The sequence below is a fragment of the Leucoraja erinacea genome, chromosome 1 (genome assembly GCF_028641065.1).
Source record: "Leucoraja erinacea ecotype New England chromosome 1, Leri_hhj_1, whole genome shotgun sequence".
Taxonomy (NCBI): Eukaryota; Metazoa; Chordata; class Chondrichthyes; order Rajiformes; family Rajidae; genus Leucoraja; species Leucoraja erinaceus.
In genome coordinates, this window is record NC_073377.1 from 149,780,611 (window position 1) to 149,798,474 (window position 17,864).

Consider the following 17,864-nt stretch of genomic DNA (forward strand, 5'->3'; position numbering starts at 1 on the left):
CTGGAGTCTCGAATTCCTGACTAACAGACCCCAATCAGTTAGGATAGGGGCAAAATCATCCATTACGATAATCCTCAAGGTAGACAAAAGTGCTGGAGAAACTCAGCGGGTGCAGCAGCATCTATGGAGCGAAGGAAATAAGTAACTTTTCGGCCCGAAACGTTGCCTATTTCCTTCGCTCCATAGATGCTGCTGCACCCGCTGAGTTTCTCCAGCACTTTTATCTAACTTCGATTTTCCAGCATCTGCAGTTCCTTCTTAAACATGATAATCCTCAACACTGATGCTAGGCAAGGATGCATTCTCATCTCCTTTCATTAATTCTTGTACTCCCACGATTGTGCAGCCATGTGCAAATCCAATTCAATTTACAAATTTGAAGACAGCACCATCGTTGTGGACAGGATATTAAATAATGATGAGGCAAGCACAGAAAGGTGATTGAGGACCTTGTGACCTGGTGTTGTGATAACAATATTTCCCTCAATGCTGGCAAAATAAAGGAGATAGTGATCAAATTCAGGAAGTGGCACACATACTCCGGTATGCATTGATGGTGTCAAAGTTGAGATGGTTGAAAACTTCAAATTCCTAGCAGGAAATATCACAACTTATCCTGGAACCACATTGAAGCAATGGCCAAGAAAGCACACCATCACCTCATTTTATTTGAAGGCTTAGGAAGTTCGGCATGTCCCCAACAACTCTCACCTACTTTGCCATGGAAAGCATTTAATCAGTCTGAAGAAGGGTTTCGGCCCGAAACGTAGCCCATTTTCTTCGCTCCATAGATGCTGCTGCACCCGCTGAGTTTCTCCAGCATTTTTGTGTACCTTTGATTTTCCAGCATCTGCAGTTCCTTCTTAAGCATTTGATCACGATGTGTCACAGCATGGTTTGGGAACAGGTCCATCCAAGACCACAGGAAATTGCAGAGAATTGTGGATGCAGCCGAGACCATTACACAAATCAAACTCCCTTCAACTGACACCATTAACATGTCATGCTGCCTCGGCAAGGTCACCAGCATAATCAAGGATGAGATGCACCCTGGCCACTCCCTCTTCTACCCTCTCTAATCAGGCAAGAGGTATAAAAGTGTGAAAATGCACTCCACCTGATTCAGGGACAGTTTCTTTCCAACTGTTTAAGCAACTGAACCATCTTACCAGCAACTAGAGAGCAGTCCTGAGCTACTAACTACCTTATCCGAGACCCTCGAGCTATCTTTAATTACAAAGCCAAGTCAAGTCCAATATTTGGCAAATTGAAATCTCCCCAGTATAATAACCCTATTTTTATTGCATTTCTCTGATATTTGCCAGCATATTATCTCCGCAATCTCCTAGTGACTGTTAGGAAGTTTGTAGTAAGTGACAACATCATTTTTGGTAGCTTTGTTTGCGGATCTTTGAGGATATCCTCCCTCAATGGTAAAGTAATGTATTCTTTGACTAACAGTGCCGTACATCTTCTCCTTTCACTCCTCCCGTTTCACTTGAAAATTTTATATTATGGGATATCGAGTTGACAGCCCTGCCCATATTTCAACTGTTTCTGATGCCACCAATAAACTAAACTACATTAAACTAGACATGATTGAATTTCTAAGCCATTGTTCTAACTTCCTCGTGAATGCAAAGTAGAAACCTTGACCAAGAACTCCATCCCACAATAAAATGCTATCTTTAAATAAAAACATGATTTGCCACCAATCATAAAGACTCTCATTGAAAATGGTATAATACCAAGCATCAAAAGTTTGGGGAGATGGGGAGTAGTTGAGGCTATTGTGAGAGAAAGAAAATGGAACACAAATTAAATTCCTTACTGTCTGAAGGCCAGTTTGAAGGAGAATAGCCTTTCACCGGCAGAAGTTCTATTTCACTGGTTGATGATGGCCCATAGAAAACACTGTATGCAATGAAAGTGTCAATCGGATCAAATTTCAAGGTTTTTGAAATAACCCAGAGATCATCTGTCAAAAGAAAAAATTGGAAAGATGTTATAAACCAAAGACAAGGTGGTTACAAATTTACAACTTTTTATTTTATTATTCAGGACAGATCTGATGAATTTAATTACACAATTTTCTTTTATTTTAACTATATCTTAAAAGTTCAAATTGCGAAATGTATCAATGATTTCACAGGTGTGTTACAAGAATTGATGCTTTGAAATTGAAATTGCACCTGCATCAAAATTGCCCCGATTAAAGAAATGGAACTGCCCCAATCTTACTTCCAAAACTGAACACATATCTGTGTATGATATGTTTAAGAAGGAACAGCAGATGCTGGAAAATCGAAGGTACACAAAAAAGCTGGAGAAACTCAGTGGGTGCAGCAGCATCTATGGAGCGAAGGAAAAAGGCAACGTTTCGGGCCAAAACCCTTCTTCAGACTGATCGGGGGTGGGGGGGGGGGGGGGGGGGGGGGGCGGGGAGGAGAAAGGAAAAAGGAGGAGGAACTCGAAGGCTGGGGGATGGGAGGAGACAGCAAGGACTAACAAAATTGGGAGAATTCAATGATCATGCCCCCAGGATGCAGACTCCCCAAGCGGAATATGAGGTGCTGTTCCTCGAATTTCCGGTGTTGCTCGTTCCTGCCATGGAGGAGACCCAGGACAGAGAGGTTGGATGGGGAATGGGAGGGGGAGTTGAAGTGTTGAGCCACCGGGAGGTCAGGTTTGTTATTGCGGACCGAGCGGAGGTGTTCGGCGAAACGATCGCCCAACCTCCGCTTGGTCTCACCGATATAGAAATGCAACACTTGTCCCTTTACCTCCCCCCTCGACTCCATTCAAGGACCCAAGCAGTCGTTCCAGGTGCGACAGAGGTTTACCTGCATCTCCTCCAACCTCATCTATTGCATCCGCTGCTCTAGATGTCAGCAGATCTATATTGGTGAGACCAAGCGGAGGTTGGGCGATCGTTTCGCCGAACACCTCCGCTCGGTCCGCAATAACCAACCTGACCTCCCGGTGGCTCAGCACTTCAACTCCCCCTCCCATTCCCCATCCGACCTCTCTGTCCTGGGTCTCCTCCATGGCCAGAGTGAGCAACACCGGAAATTGGAGGAACAGCACCTCATATTCCGCTTGGGGAGTCTGCACCCTGGGGGCATGAACATTGAATTCTCCCAATTTTGTTAGTCCTTGCTGTCTCCTCCCTTTCCTCAGCCCTCCTGCTGTCTCCTCCCATCCCCCAGCCTTCGAGCTCCTCCTCCTTTTTCCTTTCTTCTCCCCGCCCCCCCCACCCCCGATCAGTCTGAAGAAGGGTTTTGGCCCGAAGCGTTGCCTTTTTCCTTCGCTCCATAGATGCTGCTGCACCCGCTGAGTTTCTGTGCATGATATGATTGTTTTAAATTTCACAATATCATGAGCAACAGCTAAATATTTTCCCAAGTAAAACTAACTGAATACTTTTAAAAAGCAACTAATATTCTGGCAGAAACTAAGTATTTGGTCCACCTCCAATTTTCAGTGCTTAAAATTGAAATGGTTAAATGCACCTTTATTGTAGGCTGACGAGTTCTCTTTCCTGCTCAACCAGAGATACAATTTAGGTTTACAGCAGTTTTCTAAACTTGCATCATTTATCAATTCATTCCACTTGCCACGATAAAATCTTTTTCTTCGATATCCAGATGTTTTCCTATCGACAGTCAAAATGAAAATCAGTATATTAAATATTTAAAATGCAACCAATATCACTCATCTTCAAAATGAAAGAAAATAAGCGAAAATATCATTTTACTTGAAATAGAACTGTTAAATTCAGCAATGCACTGCATCACGTTGTTAAATGAAAACAAAAAAAATGCCTAAAGCACTCAGCAGGGCCATCTTTTCTATGAGGAAAAAAATAATGCTGCATGTTTGAGACCCTTCCTCAGAACTGGGAAGGAGAGAAAATAAGAGGATTTTGTAACAAAAAGGTTGCTGTAGTAACAAGTACAAAGGCAACATCCCATCAGGTGAGCTTTCTTAAGTAAGTATAACAGGAAAAAATAGCAGTTAGAACCACTATATGCTTCATCTTCTTTTAGTGTTGTTAGTAGCATGGTTTTGAGGCATGTCCAGCAGGCCACAGTATACTGGCTAAGAAAAAAACGAGCAAAAATGCTGACAGGCAGCAATAGCCAGTTCCAATAAGCACAGAAAAAAAAGAGCAAGTTACATAAAGTTGGAGAAAATGATCTCAAATAAAGCAGGCTGCAACCTTACTGAGACAGTGGATGAGGTTTTATTCGAAGGTAGACACAAAATGTTGGTCTCGACCCGAAATGCTGGTCTCGTCAGGAAGGAACTGCCGATGCTGGTTTAAATCAAAGATAAGACACAAAAAGCTGTAGTAATGCAGCAGGTCAGACAGCATCTCTGGAGAAAAGGAATAGGTGACGTTTCGGATTGAGACCCTTCTTCAGCCAGTCTGAAGAAGGAGGTAAACACAAAATGCTGGAATAACTTGGGAATAATAAAAGCGGGTGAGGCAGCATCAATGGAGAGAAGGAATTGGCGACGTTTTGGGTGGAGACCCTTCTTCAGACTGATGTCAGGGGAGGGGGCAGGAAAAAGAAAGAATGTAGGCGGAGACCGTAAGACTAGTGGGAGAACTGGGAAGGGGAGGGGATGGATAGAGAAAGCAAGGGCTGTTGGAGAAGCCAATGTTCATACTGCTGGGGTGTAAACTACCCAAGTGAAATATGAGGTGCTGTTCCTCCAATTTGTGTTGGGCCTCACTTTGACAATGGAAGTAGCCTATGACGGAAAGATCAGATTGGGAATGGGAGGGGGAGTTGAAGTGCTGGGCCACCGGGAGATCAGCTTGGTTAATGCAGACCGTGCGGAGTTCAGTGAAACTATCTCCGAGCCTGCGCTTGGTCTAGCCGATGTAGAGAAGTTGACACCTGGAACACCGGATACAGTAGATGAGGTTGGAGAAGGTGCTAGTGAACCTCTGCCTCACCTGGAAAGACTGTTTGGGTTGTTGGAAGGAGTTGAGTGGGGGAGGTAAAGGTACCTGGGGGGGAAGGGGGGGTGGCTTGGGTGGGAAGGGAAGTGTTGTCCAGGAAGTTACAAAGGTAACAATCTCTACGGAAAGCAGAAAGGGGTGAACATGGGAAGATGTGGCCAGTAGTGAGATCCCTTTGGAGGTGGCAAAATTGTTGGTGGATTATATGCTGTATGCGGCGGTTGATGTGGTGGAAGGCGAGGACAAGGGGGACTCTGTCCTTGTTACGATTGGGGGGGGGGGGGGGGGGGGGGGGGGGGGGGGGGGGGGGGGAGTAGGAGCGGAGCTGCGGGATATCAAGGAGACCCAGGTGAGAGCCTCATCTATAATGGAAGAGGGGAACCCTCGTTCCCTAAAGAATGAGGACATCTCCGATGCCTTGGTATGGAAAACCTCATCTTGGGTGCAGATGCGGCGTAGACGGAGGAATTGGGGGGGGGGGGGAATAGAATTTTGATAAAAAGCAGGGTGGGAAGAAGTGTAGTCAAGCCAGCTATGGGAGATGCCAATTTTAACTCTTGATTCAACTAGCACCCTATATCCAGGCTACTGTTTGGGGGCCTGTAGATAACTCCCATTAGGGTCTTCTTACCCTTACAATTACCCTTGCATAGTCTTATCAGTTCCACTGTCCACATCCATGTATCCCTCTTGTTATCACACCTTCCCCGGCCAACAATTGTCCATTATGGGCTCCACCTTTCCTGAGGTCGTCTGTTGCCGGCCTGGATTTGTTCTGCCTTTTACTCGCCTCTAGTTAATTTCCCCCCCCATCCCTACTTTCGGTCTGAAGACGGGTTCCAACCAGAAAAGTAATCTATTCCTTTTTTCCAGAGATACCGCCTGACCCGCTGAGTTGCTCCAGCATTTTGTATCTATCTTTGGAAGAGGTTAAAAGACAGGTGATCGACACAAAAAGCTGGAGTAACTCAGCGGGACAGGCAGCATCTCTGGAAAAAAGGAATGGGTGATGTTTCAGGTGGAGACCCTTGTCCAGACTAAAAGACAGGTGTTACATTGCCTGCAGTTGCAAGAGAAGATTAGACACAACCAGTTTTGACATAACTGCATTAACAGACATTTAAACCATTATAGGTCATTGTTGTATCAGGGGTACGAAGCACCAACAGAACTAAGGCACACCTTATGCGAAGTTGACATTCACAGTACAGAGGAACATGCTGGCTTCTAAAAAAGGCACTCAAACTCATGGCATCAGCCAGTTGTAACTTAGCCTGATGCTCCATTTTCTGATTCAATTCAATCGGCTGCAGATGATCTAACCACTTGAAAAATTTACATTGATCTTTTTTTGAGGCATCACAGGTATAGAAAAAACGACCCTAAAAAAAAATGCAATTCAAATTTTAGAAAGACATTCAAATGTAAGATAGGACACATCAAACAATGATTCAGCAACATATTGTACAAAAATGCTATATATTTAAGGAAATGTTGATGGTAAGTCATGGGTAAATGGGAATCCATTTAAAATCTATTTACACTTTACAATAAAATGTAAATATATTTGAGTTCTCCGAGGTCAGTTTTCATCCTTTTGAATAATCTTTTGCATTTTTAGAGTAAAGTAATGAATATGGCACATAACACAAGGGTTAGCACAGTGGCGCAGCTGGTAGAGCTGCTGTCTCAAAGCACCAGAGACCCGGGTTCTATCCTCGGGTGCTGTCTGTGTGGAATTTCCACGTTCTTTCCTGTAACTGTGTATGTTTTCTCCAGGTGCTCCGGTTTCCTTCCACGTGCCAAAGACGTGCGGCTTTTTAGATTATTCAGATCTCTGTGACATGTCCCTCGTCTGTAGTGGCTGGATTAGAAAGTGGGAGAACATAGATCAAGTGTGAAGGGGTGATCGATGGGCAGCATGAATTTGGTGGGGCAAAGCTGTTTCTCTAAACTAAACCATGATGGCTCATCAACAGCCCAGTGGTTAAATATAATTCTGAATGCAGAGATGGGATATGAAGAACAGGAATACTCCAAGATTAATTGCCAATGGTTGCGGTATCAGCTGACCCACAACAGCGTGGGTACAGTTTGTGGAATTGGTCTCAGTACCTGTATCCTGAAGATAGGGAATGAAGAAAATCTTTTTTTATCTTTCTACAGCTTCAGCTGAGAAACAACTTGTTGATTTCAAGAAAGGGGAAGTTTCGGAGACCTCAGTTTTAGTTGGTGGTGGAGAGTTAACAGCTTCAAATTCTTGGGCATTATCACCTTGGATGACCAGCCCTGGGCCCAGCACATAGATGTTGTTACTAAGATGGCATGCCAACAACTGTACTTTCTTTAAGGTATGTCTCCAAACACCACAACAAAATTCTACAGATGAACTGTGGAAAGTAACCTGACTGGTTACATCAGGACTTGGTGTGGGAATTCCAATACACAGGAAAGCAATAGGCTGCAGAGAGTGGTAGACAAAGGCCTGTCAATCACAGGTACAATCCTCCCTTCCATCAAAAGTATCTACAAGGCATGCTCAAGAAGGCAGCATCTATCATCAAGAATCCCCACCATCGAGATCATGCCCTCTTCTGCCTGCTATTCAGGAGATACACAATCCTGAAGTCCCACTCCACCAAGTTCAAGAACAGCTACTTTCTTACAACTGTGAGGTTCCTGACCATATCTGCACAACCCTAATCCTACCTTGACAATGAAATAACACAATTCAACATTTGCACTACCATGGTCTTGGTGTTATTTTCTAGTAATGTTTTTGCATTGTCTTTATGCTTTTAGAAATGTTGTCTAATTGATATATAATTTGTGTTTGTCGGAGTCTATGAGCCGGTGACGCTGCTGCAAGCAAGATTTTCCATTGTGCCGGAAACTCACCACACTAGTGAATATGACAATGACTCGACTTGGCTTGACTTACATTTGGGTAAACTCTCACATTTCCCATTGTCAAATAACCTGCTAAAATTCACCGCCTCAGCAAACGCACAGAAATCAACCCTTCAGGTGAGGTACAGGATTATGCACAACATAATAACTGCATATGAAAAAAACTTTTCACTCTCACCAAGCCAAAGCTTAAAGCCTGTAATTTAATTGTATAAAAACCTTGAAAAACTCACCAGTTCGTGGAAAATATTACCTTATTTCGACCATCCTTTTTAACCATGACAAGCTTTGCAGGCTGTTGATGTTGACAAAGTGGGAGAAAATGTTGCTCATTTTTACTATTGTTTGCTTTTTCTGAAGAATATCGAGACATGTCAACTTTTGACAAAGTTTTGTGAAGTTTCTGAGACAGTTCATAGAGCAAAACATTGAGATATTCTGAAATAAAATGTTCAAAGCCAAGCAATTTCAGTGGTGTTTAGCATGTTAAAAGATTAACCAACAAAATTAAAAACAGATAAAGTATATGCCATACATATTAATAAATCACACTTCGCGCCCTTTCCTTGGTCAAAATCTAAATTATTTAGACAATTTGACAATGCACAAAAGTTCTAATTATACACAATACCTGCATCAAAATATCCCTCTATATCTAAGATTTAGAAACAAATATCTGTAGATGCAGGTTAATACACAAAAGTGCACAAAGCGTTGGGGTAACGCTGGAGAATGTGGATAGGTGGCGTTTTGAGTCAAGACCCTTGTTCGATTGTGCGGGGGGGGGGGGGGGGGGGGGGGGGTGAAGAAGAAGAAGGCACGAAAAGGTTGGAGGGAGTTATAGGTTGACATAGACAAGGGACAGAGGCCAGAAATAAGAAAAGAAGGGAGGTGTGGTCAGAGTGAAGAGTTGCAGATTGTAAAGCCAGAGGGAGGAAATTGGCGGAAATGGGGGGAAGATTGGGCAGGAGAAAGGGTACGGGTTTAGTGAGAGGTTACCTAAAATTGGAGAATTCAATTATACTATGTATAAACACAGCTGTAATTTCTATATGGTGAAACCAAAATGTGTAAAAATAGCCTTTAATAAAATCTGACAATGTGCACCTTAACCACATGATTTTTTCTATTACAAATCTCAAATTGTGGAGTACAGAGGCAACTAAATAAACGATGGGTCTTTGTCCCAAACATTATGGAGGGCCTGTATGTCCCAACTAAGCAAGCCCCATTTGCCCATGTTTGTCTAATATTCCTCTAAACCGTTCCTATCCATAGATTTTTCCAAACATCTTTTAAATGCTATTGTAGTGCCCGCCTCAACTACCACCTCTGGCAACTTGTTCCATAGACCAAACACCCCGACTGCAAAAGTTGCTTTTCAAGTTCCTATTAAATCTTGGCCCTCTCACCTAAAACCTATGTCCCCTGGTACTTGATTCCCCTACTCTGGGTTAAAGGTAATGTGCATTCATCCTATCTATTCCTCTCATGATTTCAAACACCTCTACAAATCACCCCTCAGCCTCCTGCACTCCAAGAAATAAAGTCCTATGACTTTCCCCCATGGTGTTAACTTGCTGCCATAAAGCCTTCCTAATGCAAGATGCTGGGGCCTTGCAAAGTTTAACATCATTAAACAAAGGGAACAGAGTAGGCCTGATCAGAAAATGATCAAAATAAAACTTTGATGGTTAGTTCAGCCAGTGCCTCCCCATTGCCATCTGTCAAAGCTATCAAGGACAATTAATACTTTTAAATATCTCTGACATTCATTAATATTCAAAAATTATTAAAGATCAATTCAACAATTTATATATACATTTTGAGAAGTATACAACAAAATATTAGGTTTGAGAATATCTGGAGTAATGACACCGCTCTGTGCGCTGACAATGTGTTTCTGGTTACTTGTTGAATGGTACATTATGTAAAATGACAATGAATTTCTGAGAGAAGCCAAATTGAGAAGGTTTCAAACACAGCCCCTCTCCAATGAGAGTCATGGATTTATGTAAGCCTAAAAAAGACCTATGCTTAATGGGCTGATGTTATTCCTCTATGTATATATAACGACATGGAGTGTATACACCAGGGGTGGGGAATCTGCGGCCTACTAGGTCATTAAGTGCGGCCTTTTGAATGAATCCAAATTTAGTAGAACAAATCCTTTTATTTTAATTAATATGTTTTTGTTCGTCTTTTATTATTTTAATTTTAATCTTAAAATGAATGTATTTAAAATACCAAAGAGTAAAAGAAGATTCACTTATTGCTACAAATCTACGTTCTCCTACCTAACACAAATCAAGACGCCCTTAAGGTCACAAATGACGGATATCCATCTAGAAGATCAGCTGATCCATGTTGCAACCAAATATTCAAATGTTTTCTCACAAAAAGCACACAACAAAGTCATTAAAAGATTAGTTAACTTTAGAATTTTTTTATTTTTTTTATTTTTCGAAGTTAGTACATAGTAGTTAGATTTTTACAAAATAATGTACATTTTGAAGTATATCTAATTGAAGTTTCTTGGATGCAGCCTTATTAGATTACAGCTAACGTAATGTGGCATTCTAACATGAAAAGGTTCCCTGGTATACACGATAAAGCTTGATGGCGTCTTTAATCAAATGGTAGCACTTGATTACAGAGCAACCTATTTATAAATACGTTTTCCGTAGCTGTAATGGGAGTTTTGCATGTGATGTAGGATTGTAAGGTATTTTGAAGGCAGAGATTGATGGATTGATTGATTGTCTGAAGAAGGGTTTCGGCCCGAAACGTTGCCTATTTCCTTCGCTCCATAGATGCTGCTGCACCCGCTGAGTTTCTTCAGCTTCTTTGTGTAACATTGATGGATACTTGATTGGTAAGAGTGTCAAGGGTTGTGGGGAGAAGGCAGGAGAATGGGGTGGAGAGAGAAAGATTGATCAGCCATGATTAAATGGCGGAGTAGACTCGATGGGCTGAGTTGCCTACTTCTGCTCCTATGACAAAAACTTTTGTAAGAAATAAAGTGAAAAAGATGGCCATAGGTCTTTCAAGACTGATTTCCTATTCAATACGATCCTAGTATACTAATGCCCTTACCATCCTAGTTTCACATCCTTTGATTTATTTGGTAAACAAACAAAAATATACCTGTTATTACTGCTGTGAAGGCTTCTTTGTAATGTGCAGTACTAGGGAATGTAGTTGGGATGGTTACTTGTCTCTTAAGAGTCTTTGCTCCTTGTGCTGCATCAGCTTTGGGGAAACACAACTCTGACAGTGAAGTATTCTGCATCAAAAAAAGAGACATACAGATTAAAATCACTGTGTATCTTTTTTTCTGAAATGTCAAGTAAATGTTTTTAATGTGCTCATATTACAATTGTGTTAGTGATTTTAATGATAATTGAAATAGAAAAAAAATGGGAAAATAATTTCTTCAGTAATTTAATATTCATATGAGCGCTTTTACTACGAGCATAAATCCTTGCAGTAGAAAAAGCCCAATACATCAGTTGTGTTATTGTTGTGGCAGCTGCATTAAAAATCCAACTTTGTACACTGCTATAATTGTTGTTTAATACTAAAACAAACTAATTTGCGGGTGAGATGGACATTAAAATGTTTCCATGAAAAGAAGGGAAAAAAAGTGCATGATGGAAAATTTTTGCACCACTTACATGGCTATAGATTGGACTAAGGAGGAGTATAAGATAGTCTAAAGTGGCTCTGCGGTACATGGAGGGAGAATATTTTAAGTGTGTTTAGCGGAACTTCTCTGACCAGCATACGTTTGACCAAATAAGGAAGGGAGCATTACCGAATTTGTTTTTTGGCAATGAAGTGAACCAGGTGAAGCAAGTAAAAATATGAGGAATAGTGATCATTGATTGGGTATGGAAACGTTTCTTGAGCACTAAGTGGTTAAATTAGTCAATAGGGATGGACCAGTTTAAAAATGAGAAGAGATCTGACATGAATAACATGGAATTGAAGATTGGCTGGTAAAAAAAATAATTGATTGATTGCCTTAATGCAAGAGACTGAAGATTTAGGTATAGTCCCAACAATGGAACAATATAAGATAATTAAAGCCAGAATTCCTTGGATAATCAAAAAAATGGAGTAACATAGAGATGAAAATGTTATCTGATGATTCTACATAATATGCTTGTCATCAAGACTGAAGGCCATGGAATAAAACGGGCTCAATAGCAAACTCTGAAAGTATTTGGAAGATTGTGACCTGTACCTCAACATTTTCCAGACACTTTTCATTTAGAAATAAGAATGTATCCTATATACACTGGCCGACCGCATCAATTTCAGTGCAGCCAATCTTTCTTGCACTTCCTTTGCTGAGACTCCAGTGTTCTTTCTTGCTACAGGCACATGTTCTTTTATTACCTCAGCTTAGCCTCCATCTTCACAAATAGATCTCGCTTTGGCCTACCACCCGTCTTGCTGTCTATTAGCTGTCTGTAGAAGATATTTGGATGTTTTTCTGGTTATTGCCAGACTTTTCTCATACCGTTTGCCTCTCTCATTACTTATTTCATTTCCCCTCTGAATCTTCCAGAATCTAAGCTGCAAATGTTACACTATTGTTCAAAAAAATGGTGTAACGATAAACCCAATAACTGCTCAGTCAATTTAATGTGGGAGATATCTGTCAAAAATAATAATTAGGTGCAGAATTAGCAGTCACTTAGAAAGATAGAGGTTAATTCGGGAAACCAACAATGAATTGCTAAAGACAAATTATAATTAAACTATTTTGTCAAGATAACAGAGGATTAATAAAGGGAATGCAAACAATGTGGTGCATGTGAATTTCAAAATACATTTGATAAATTGCCAAAGCATTTCTCATCAAGATTCAAGCCAGTGGAATAAAAGAGGCTGTAGCAGCACGACTGAAAAATTAGTTAACTATTCGAAAACAGAGCAATTGCCAAAGTTTATTCTTCAGAGTGAAGGCAAATGAACTAGGGTGTTCATCAGGATGGATATTAAATAGGCCGGTGGAACAGTGTACATAAGGGAGACAAAACTTAACACAGAATAATACAAAGTTGAAGAGCCAAGCAAGGCAATATTAACTTGAGGACACAAAAGTGCTGTGGTAATTCAGCTGGTCAGGCAGCACATCAAAAGTTCATGTACACCTCCCCGAACCGCATCGACCAGATTTGGGGTTTTACATCAAGCATACACTCGGCGACTGTTTCGCAGAGCACTAATTTCCTGTCTGATAACCATTTTAACTCCCCTTCGTATTACCATACTGACATTTCTGTCCTGTGTCTTCTCCACTGCCAGAGTGAGGCCACATGCAAACTGGAGGAACAGCACCTCATATCCCACTTGTGCAGCTTCCAACCCAACAGTATGAACATTGATTTTTTTTAATTTTAGATAACTTACCAAATCACCCCCCCCCCCCCCTTTCCCGCTCATTCTCTGTGCTGTACCTCACCTAACCTTGCACCCATTATTACATTCATTCGTTTGGCTTCACAATTCAGAACTGTTCCAAATCAGTCTTAAGAAGGGTTCCGACCTGAAACATCACCTATCCATGTTCTCCAGAAATGCTGCCTGACTGGCTGAGTTACTCAGGATTGTATTTTGTAAACAAGCATCTGACACACCAGATGCTGGAATCTAGAACCAAACTAAAACAGCACGCTGGAAGGAATCAGGTAGTCAAGCAGCATCTGTGGAGGCATATGATTGAACTCAATGTTTTGCATTTAGACTTTGGTAGAGGAAAGATTGGCAGCATATTGCAATGTGGGGGTAATGGGATATAGGTAGATGATGGGCAGAAAGGATGATGGACAGGTGGAACCAGTTGCGGTGAGGGACATGGGAGATGGGAACAAAATAAAAAAGATATCTAGACAAGTGTGTATGTGTCTACAAAATGAGAACATGGGAAAATAAATTCAATGTTCTTATCATTGGGTTGCAAGCTTTAGTCTAGTTTAGAGACACAGTGTGGAAACTGGCTCTTCGGTCCATTGATTTTGCACGACCAACAATCACCTGTACATTAGTTCTACCCTACCCACTAGCAACAACTTACAAAAGCCAATTTATCTAAACATCTGTATGTCTTTGGAATGTGGGAGGAAACCGCAGCTCCCAGAGAAGGTGCAGACCCTGCACAGACAGCACACAAAGTCAGGATCGAACCTAGGTCTCCGGCGCTGCAAGGCAGCAATTCTACCATTGTGCTGCTGTGTCGCCCTATCCAAACGGAATAAGAATGTTGTTCTTCCAAATTGCATTTGGCCTTGCAGTAGGAATGGAGAAGGCCGACTACAGACAAGTTGGTGTGCAGGAAAGTTAAAATCATACAGGTCCACCACTGATTTAACGGCACATTTGGTTCCAGAGCCTTTCTGGATTATCCGTTTTGCCAGACCAACAGGTCACGGCCTCAGAGAGGAGTCTAACGGTACCAGAACGGTCCACCTAGGCTGCCGAGGGACTGGAAAATTTGGCCTGGGTAGCTGGATCTGGGAAGCCAGGCTGGAGCGCTAGAGCCCCGGTCGGAAGGGGCAAATTCAACCCACCATTCGACGTGGAAGTCCCAATGAGGTAGAGATCAGCCGCCTTACCTCGCCTAGGCATCACATTTTTAGGTGACTTCTGGGGGGAAAGAGGGGGGTAGGTGGGGAAATTTCAAGTCCGCTCTCGTGATATTTCCGGATTAAAGGAGGTGCCCGACCATCTGTTGTCGGGGGAAAAAAAAAACTATAGTGGTCCCGTACTTACAATTAGCACAGAAGAGTGTCGTAGAAGAGATTACACAGACTGCCCATTCTCTCTAGAGCTAATAATGAGAGACGTTCTTAAAAGGCTTGGCATTATAGTTGATATTTCTCCTGCCTGGGGTATATGGAACCAGGTTCACAGTCAAGGTGTTTCCCATTTAAGGACAGAGATGAAAATAAATTTGTTGCCCCAAATTGTCGTGAATCTTTAAAATTCTCTACTCAAGAGATCTTGAGGCTCAGAATATTTGTGACTGAAATGCATCGACTGTTAAATATTAAAGGAATCAAGCAATATGGAGTAAGGTAGGAAAGTGGCACTGAGGTAAAGGATCAGCCATGCTTAAATGGAACAGCAGAGCTGGTACAAGGACTCAAATGGCTTACTCTTTCTTCTACCTCTTAAGATTTTACGTACACCAAGCTCAGATGATGCTCTCATTTAGTGTGATCTTTCTGTTCATGGAACATAGCCTTGCCCACTTTTTATCTGAACACCCGAGGTTCCCCTTTTCCCCAAATTTGGCTCTTCCGCTTCTTTTTATATATTAATGCAAATTATATAACAAAACCAAGCAATCTCGCCATACAGTATACCACTTAGTTCTTGGCCAAAAATCCCACACCATATGTGCTTTTAAAATATAAGATGCAAATCATAAAAGAACCATCGGTTAGATTCACTCAAAAACAAAAGTAACACTGAACAGACCACAACTTTTGGGAAATTTAGAACAATAAGCCAAAGTAAGTCAGAAAAATAAACAGCAATAAATTCATACAAAGATATAAATAGAACAAAGTTCATGCGACAGATCATTACAGGATGAGGCAGTACACAAAATAATAATTTAAAAGGTACAGATAAATTGAAATTAATCACTTACATTAGAATTTTTCCAGTTAAGAACATGATTTGTTTTGCTTGGTACACTGTACCCTTTATGCATGGAACTAATATTTGGTGCAGGATAGGTTTCATTTATTGACAATATATTTTCATGATGTTTGACCAGTTTGTCTTTTATCAGCTGAACAGAAAGAGGGTCTTTTACATTTTCTTGCATCATAAGTACTTCTTCACTTCCTTTCTCAAACATATGATTTTCTTCACCGTGATCATCATCATTCAGATTGGCTGAATTTTGATATTTCATCCATTTGCTAGACCCATTCTGTAAAGTAGAATGATGGTTCATTGGTTTTGGATATTCTGTAATGCAAGTATCAGTGTTCTCAGACATATCATAGCTATTGATCATGTATTTAGACCAGAGTCTCTTTTCTGAAGAGTCACATAAATCTCCTTGTTGGACTATTCACTGAGTAAATCGTGGAGCACTGAGCACGCGGTTCAATTATACTTGAAAAGTTTGCAGGGAAATTTGAAGGAAGAGTCTGGTTGATGCATTTGTCTGTTGCTGGTAAAGTAACAAGAGGACTTCTTAGTCTTAAAGTTGATTGGATTTTCGACTCTCCATCCTTCACAAAACTATCTGTTCTTTCATTATCTGTGAACGATAAGAATGTTGGACACAAAGTTAGTCAGCAGGAACCTGGAATAAGTGACATTTCAGGTCTAGACCCTTCTTCAGACTGATGTGGGGGTGGAGGGGCAGGAAGAAGAAAGGAAGAGGCGGAGACAGTAGGCTGTGGGAGAGCTGGGAAGGGGAGGGGAAGGAGGGAGAAAGCAAAGACTACCTGAAATTGGAGAAGTCAATGTTCATACCGCTGGGATGTAAACTACCCAAGCAAAATATGAGGTGCTGCTCCTCCAATTTACGGTGGAACTCACTCTGGCTGTTATAGGTTGTGAATATAGTTCCATTTGTCATCATTCACAAAATACAAATTATATCAGAAAGATCTCTTACATAACTGTTTTATTTATTCTTTCTACTTTACTCTTCTCCCTTACCATTACAAGCAATGTACTAGGAACTCCTGAATACTATGTCTCCAAGTTATACATTCAGTTCCCTTTGTTGCTCAAACACCCTGCATATTTAGCAAATCTTTTCCCCAGACACTCCTACATTCCATGTTTGAATTACTCTAGTTTTTTTTTTCAAGGTCTTATTATCCATTCTCCACATTTTATACATGAGATACACATCCTGTTTTCTCCATCAAAATATTAACCACCCAATTTCCATTACTAGAAGTCGGCATTATTAAATAAGGTGGCAGTGGCAGGTGAAGAGGAAAGTTGGCAGCTGTGAATAATATGCAAATTCACCTCCTGCACCTTCTGAAAATACATTAAAGGTTTGTGATCGGCTCGGAAAGTGGAGCAAGGTAGCCTCTGCACACAGTAGTGGAGGAGTGGCTGTCATAGTCACAGATCGTGGTGTTGGCAGAGGTTGCTACAGGAGGCTCTACAGCAGCCAGGTGAGAGAGTAGATTGAGCATGAAGAGGGGTTAGAAGGAGCCGATGACATTGAGCTGGGCCAGTCCAACACCTACTTCATCGATAGAGCGTTGCCAGGACACCATGACTTGAAGTGCGGATATGAGGAATTGTGTATCTCCATGAGCCAACAATGGAGTTTTCAGAGATTTGGAAGCTGCAACATGGCACTGAAACACGATGACCGACTCCGTGCTGTTCCAGGAAAGAACCTATGGTGCTCATTTATAATATGATTTGGTTGGACAGCATGCCGAATAAATTTCTCACTGCATCGAATAGCGCATGACAATAATTTTTAAAAATCAACTCTATCATAACCCTTCCCATAACCTCTGTGAAAACTAGCATTGAACCTCAATTTCCTTTACCTCCCTACAATTCATAAACATGCCAGTACTCAAACCTCTCCTTCTACCTCTTTCCACCATAACATCCAAATAAAATCTCCCCGACCTGCTTTCTCACTCTCCCCATGTCAAAAATTCCCAACCGAAACCTGACAATTGCCGTGTGACAAAACAATAGTTAATGAAGTGTGAGAGAGTATTCCTTGTATTGCACAGAAACAGAAACTTTTTGACATAAATTGTCAACAGGCCCATTGTATCTTTGCAGCCTCAATAAAAACCTTGCAACCTAACCCAACATAGCAACAGTAGGTCTGTAGGCCTACAGGTCACATGTCTGCATACACACATTTAAAATCTATTTAGGGTTTCTGCTTTCGCTACCCTCAGTGAAATTTTTTTTCCCCCATCTCCTTTCTAATTCTTCGTAATCACTC

The 17,864-nt window shown here is 41.3% G+C and overlaps 1 protein-coding gene across 1 annotated transcript in view; it reads right to left on the reverse strand.

The window, feature by feature from the left end:
• LOC129703283 (protein ZGRF1-like) overlaps positions 1-17,864 on the reverse strand; it is a 94,501-nt gene that overhangs the window by 43,962 nt on the left and 32,675 nt on the right. Inside the window, 7 exon segments of the mRNA XM_055645628.1 lie at positions 1,832-1,978; positions 3,513-3,655; positions 6,158-6,357; positions 8,139-8,323; positions 11,033-11,171; positions 15,555-15,980; positions 15,982-16,178. Of these exon segments, the coding sequence (XP_055501603.1) occupies positions 1,832-1,978; positions 3,513-3,655; positions 6,158-6,357; positions 8,139-8,323; positions 11,033-11,171; positions 15,555-15,980; positions 15,982-16,178 (1,437 nt within the window).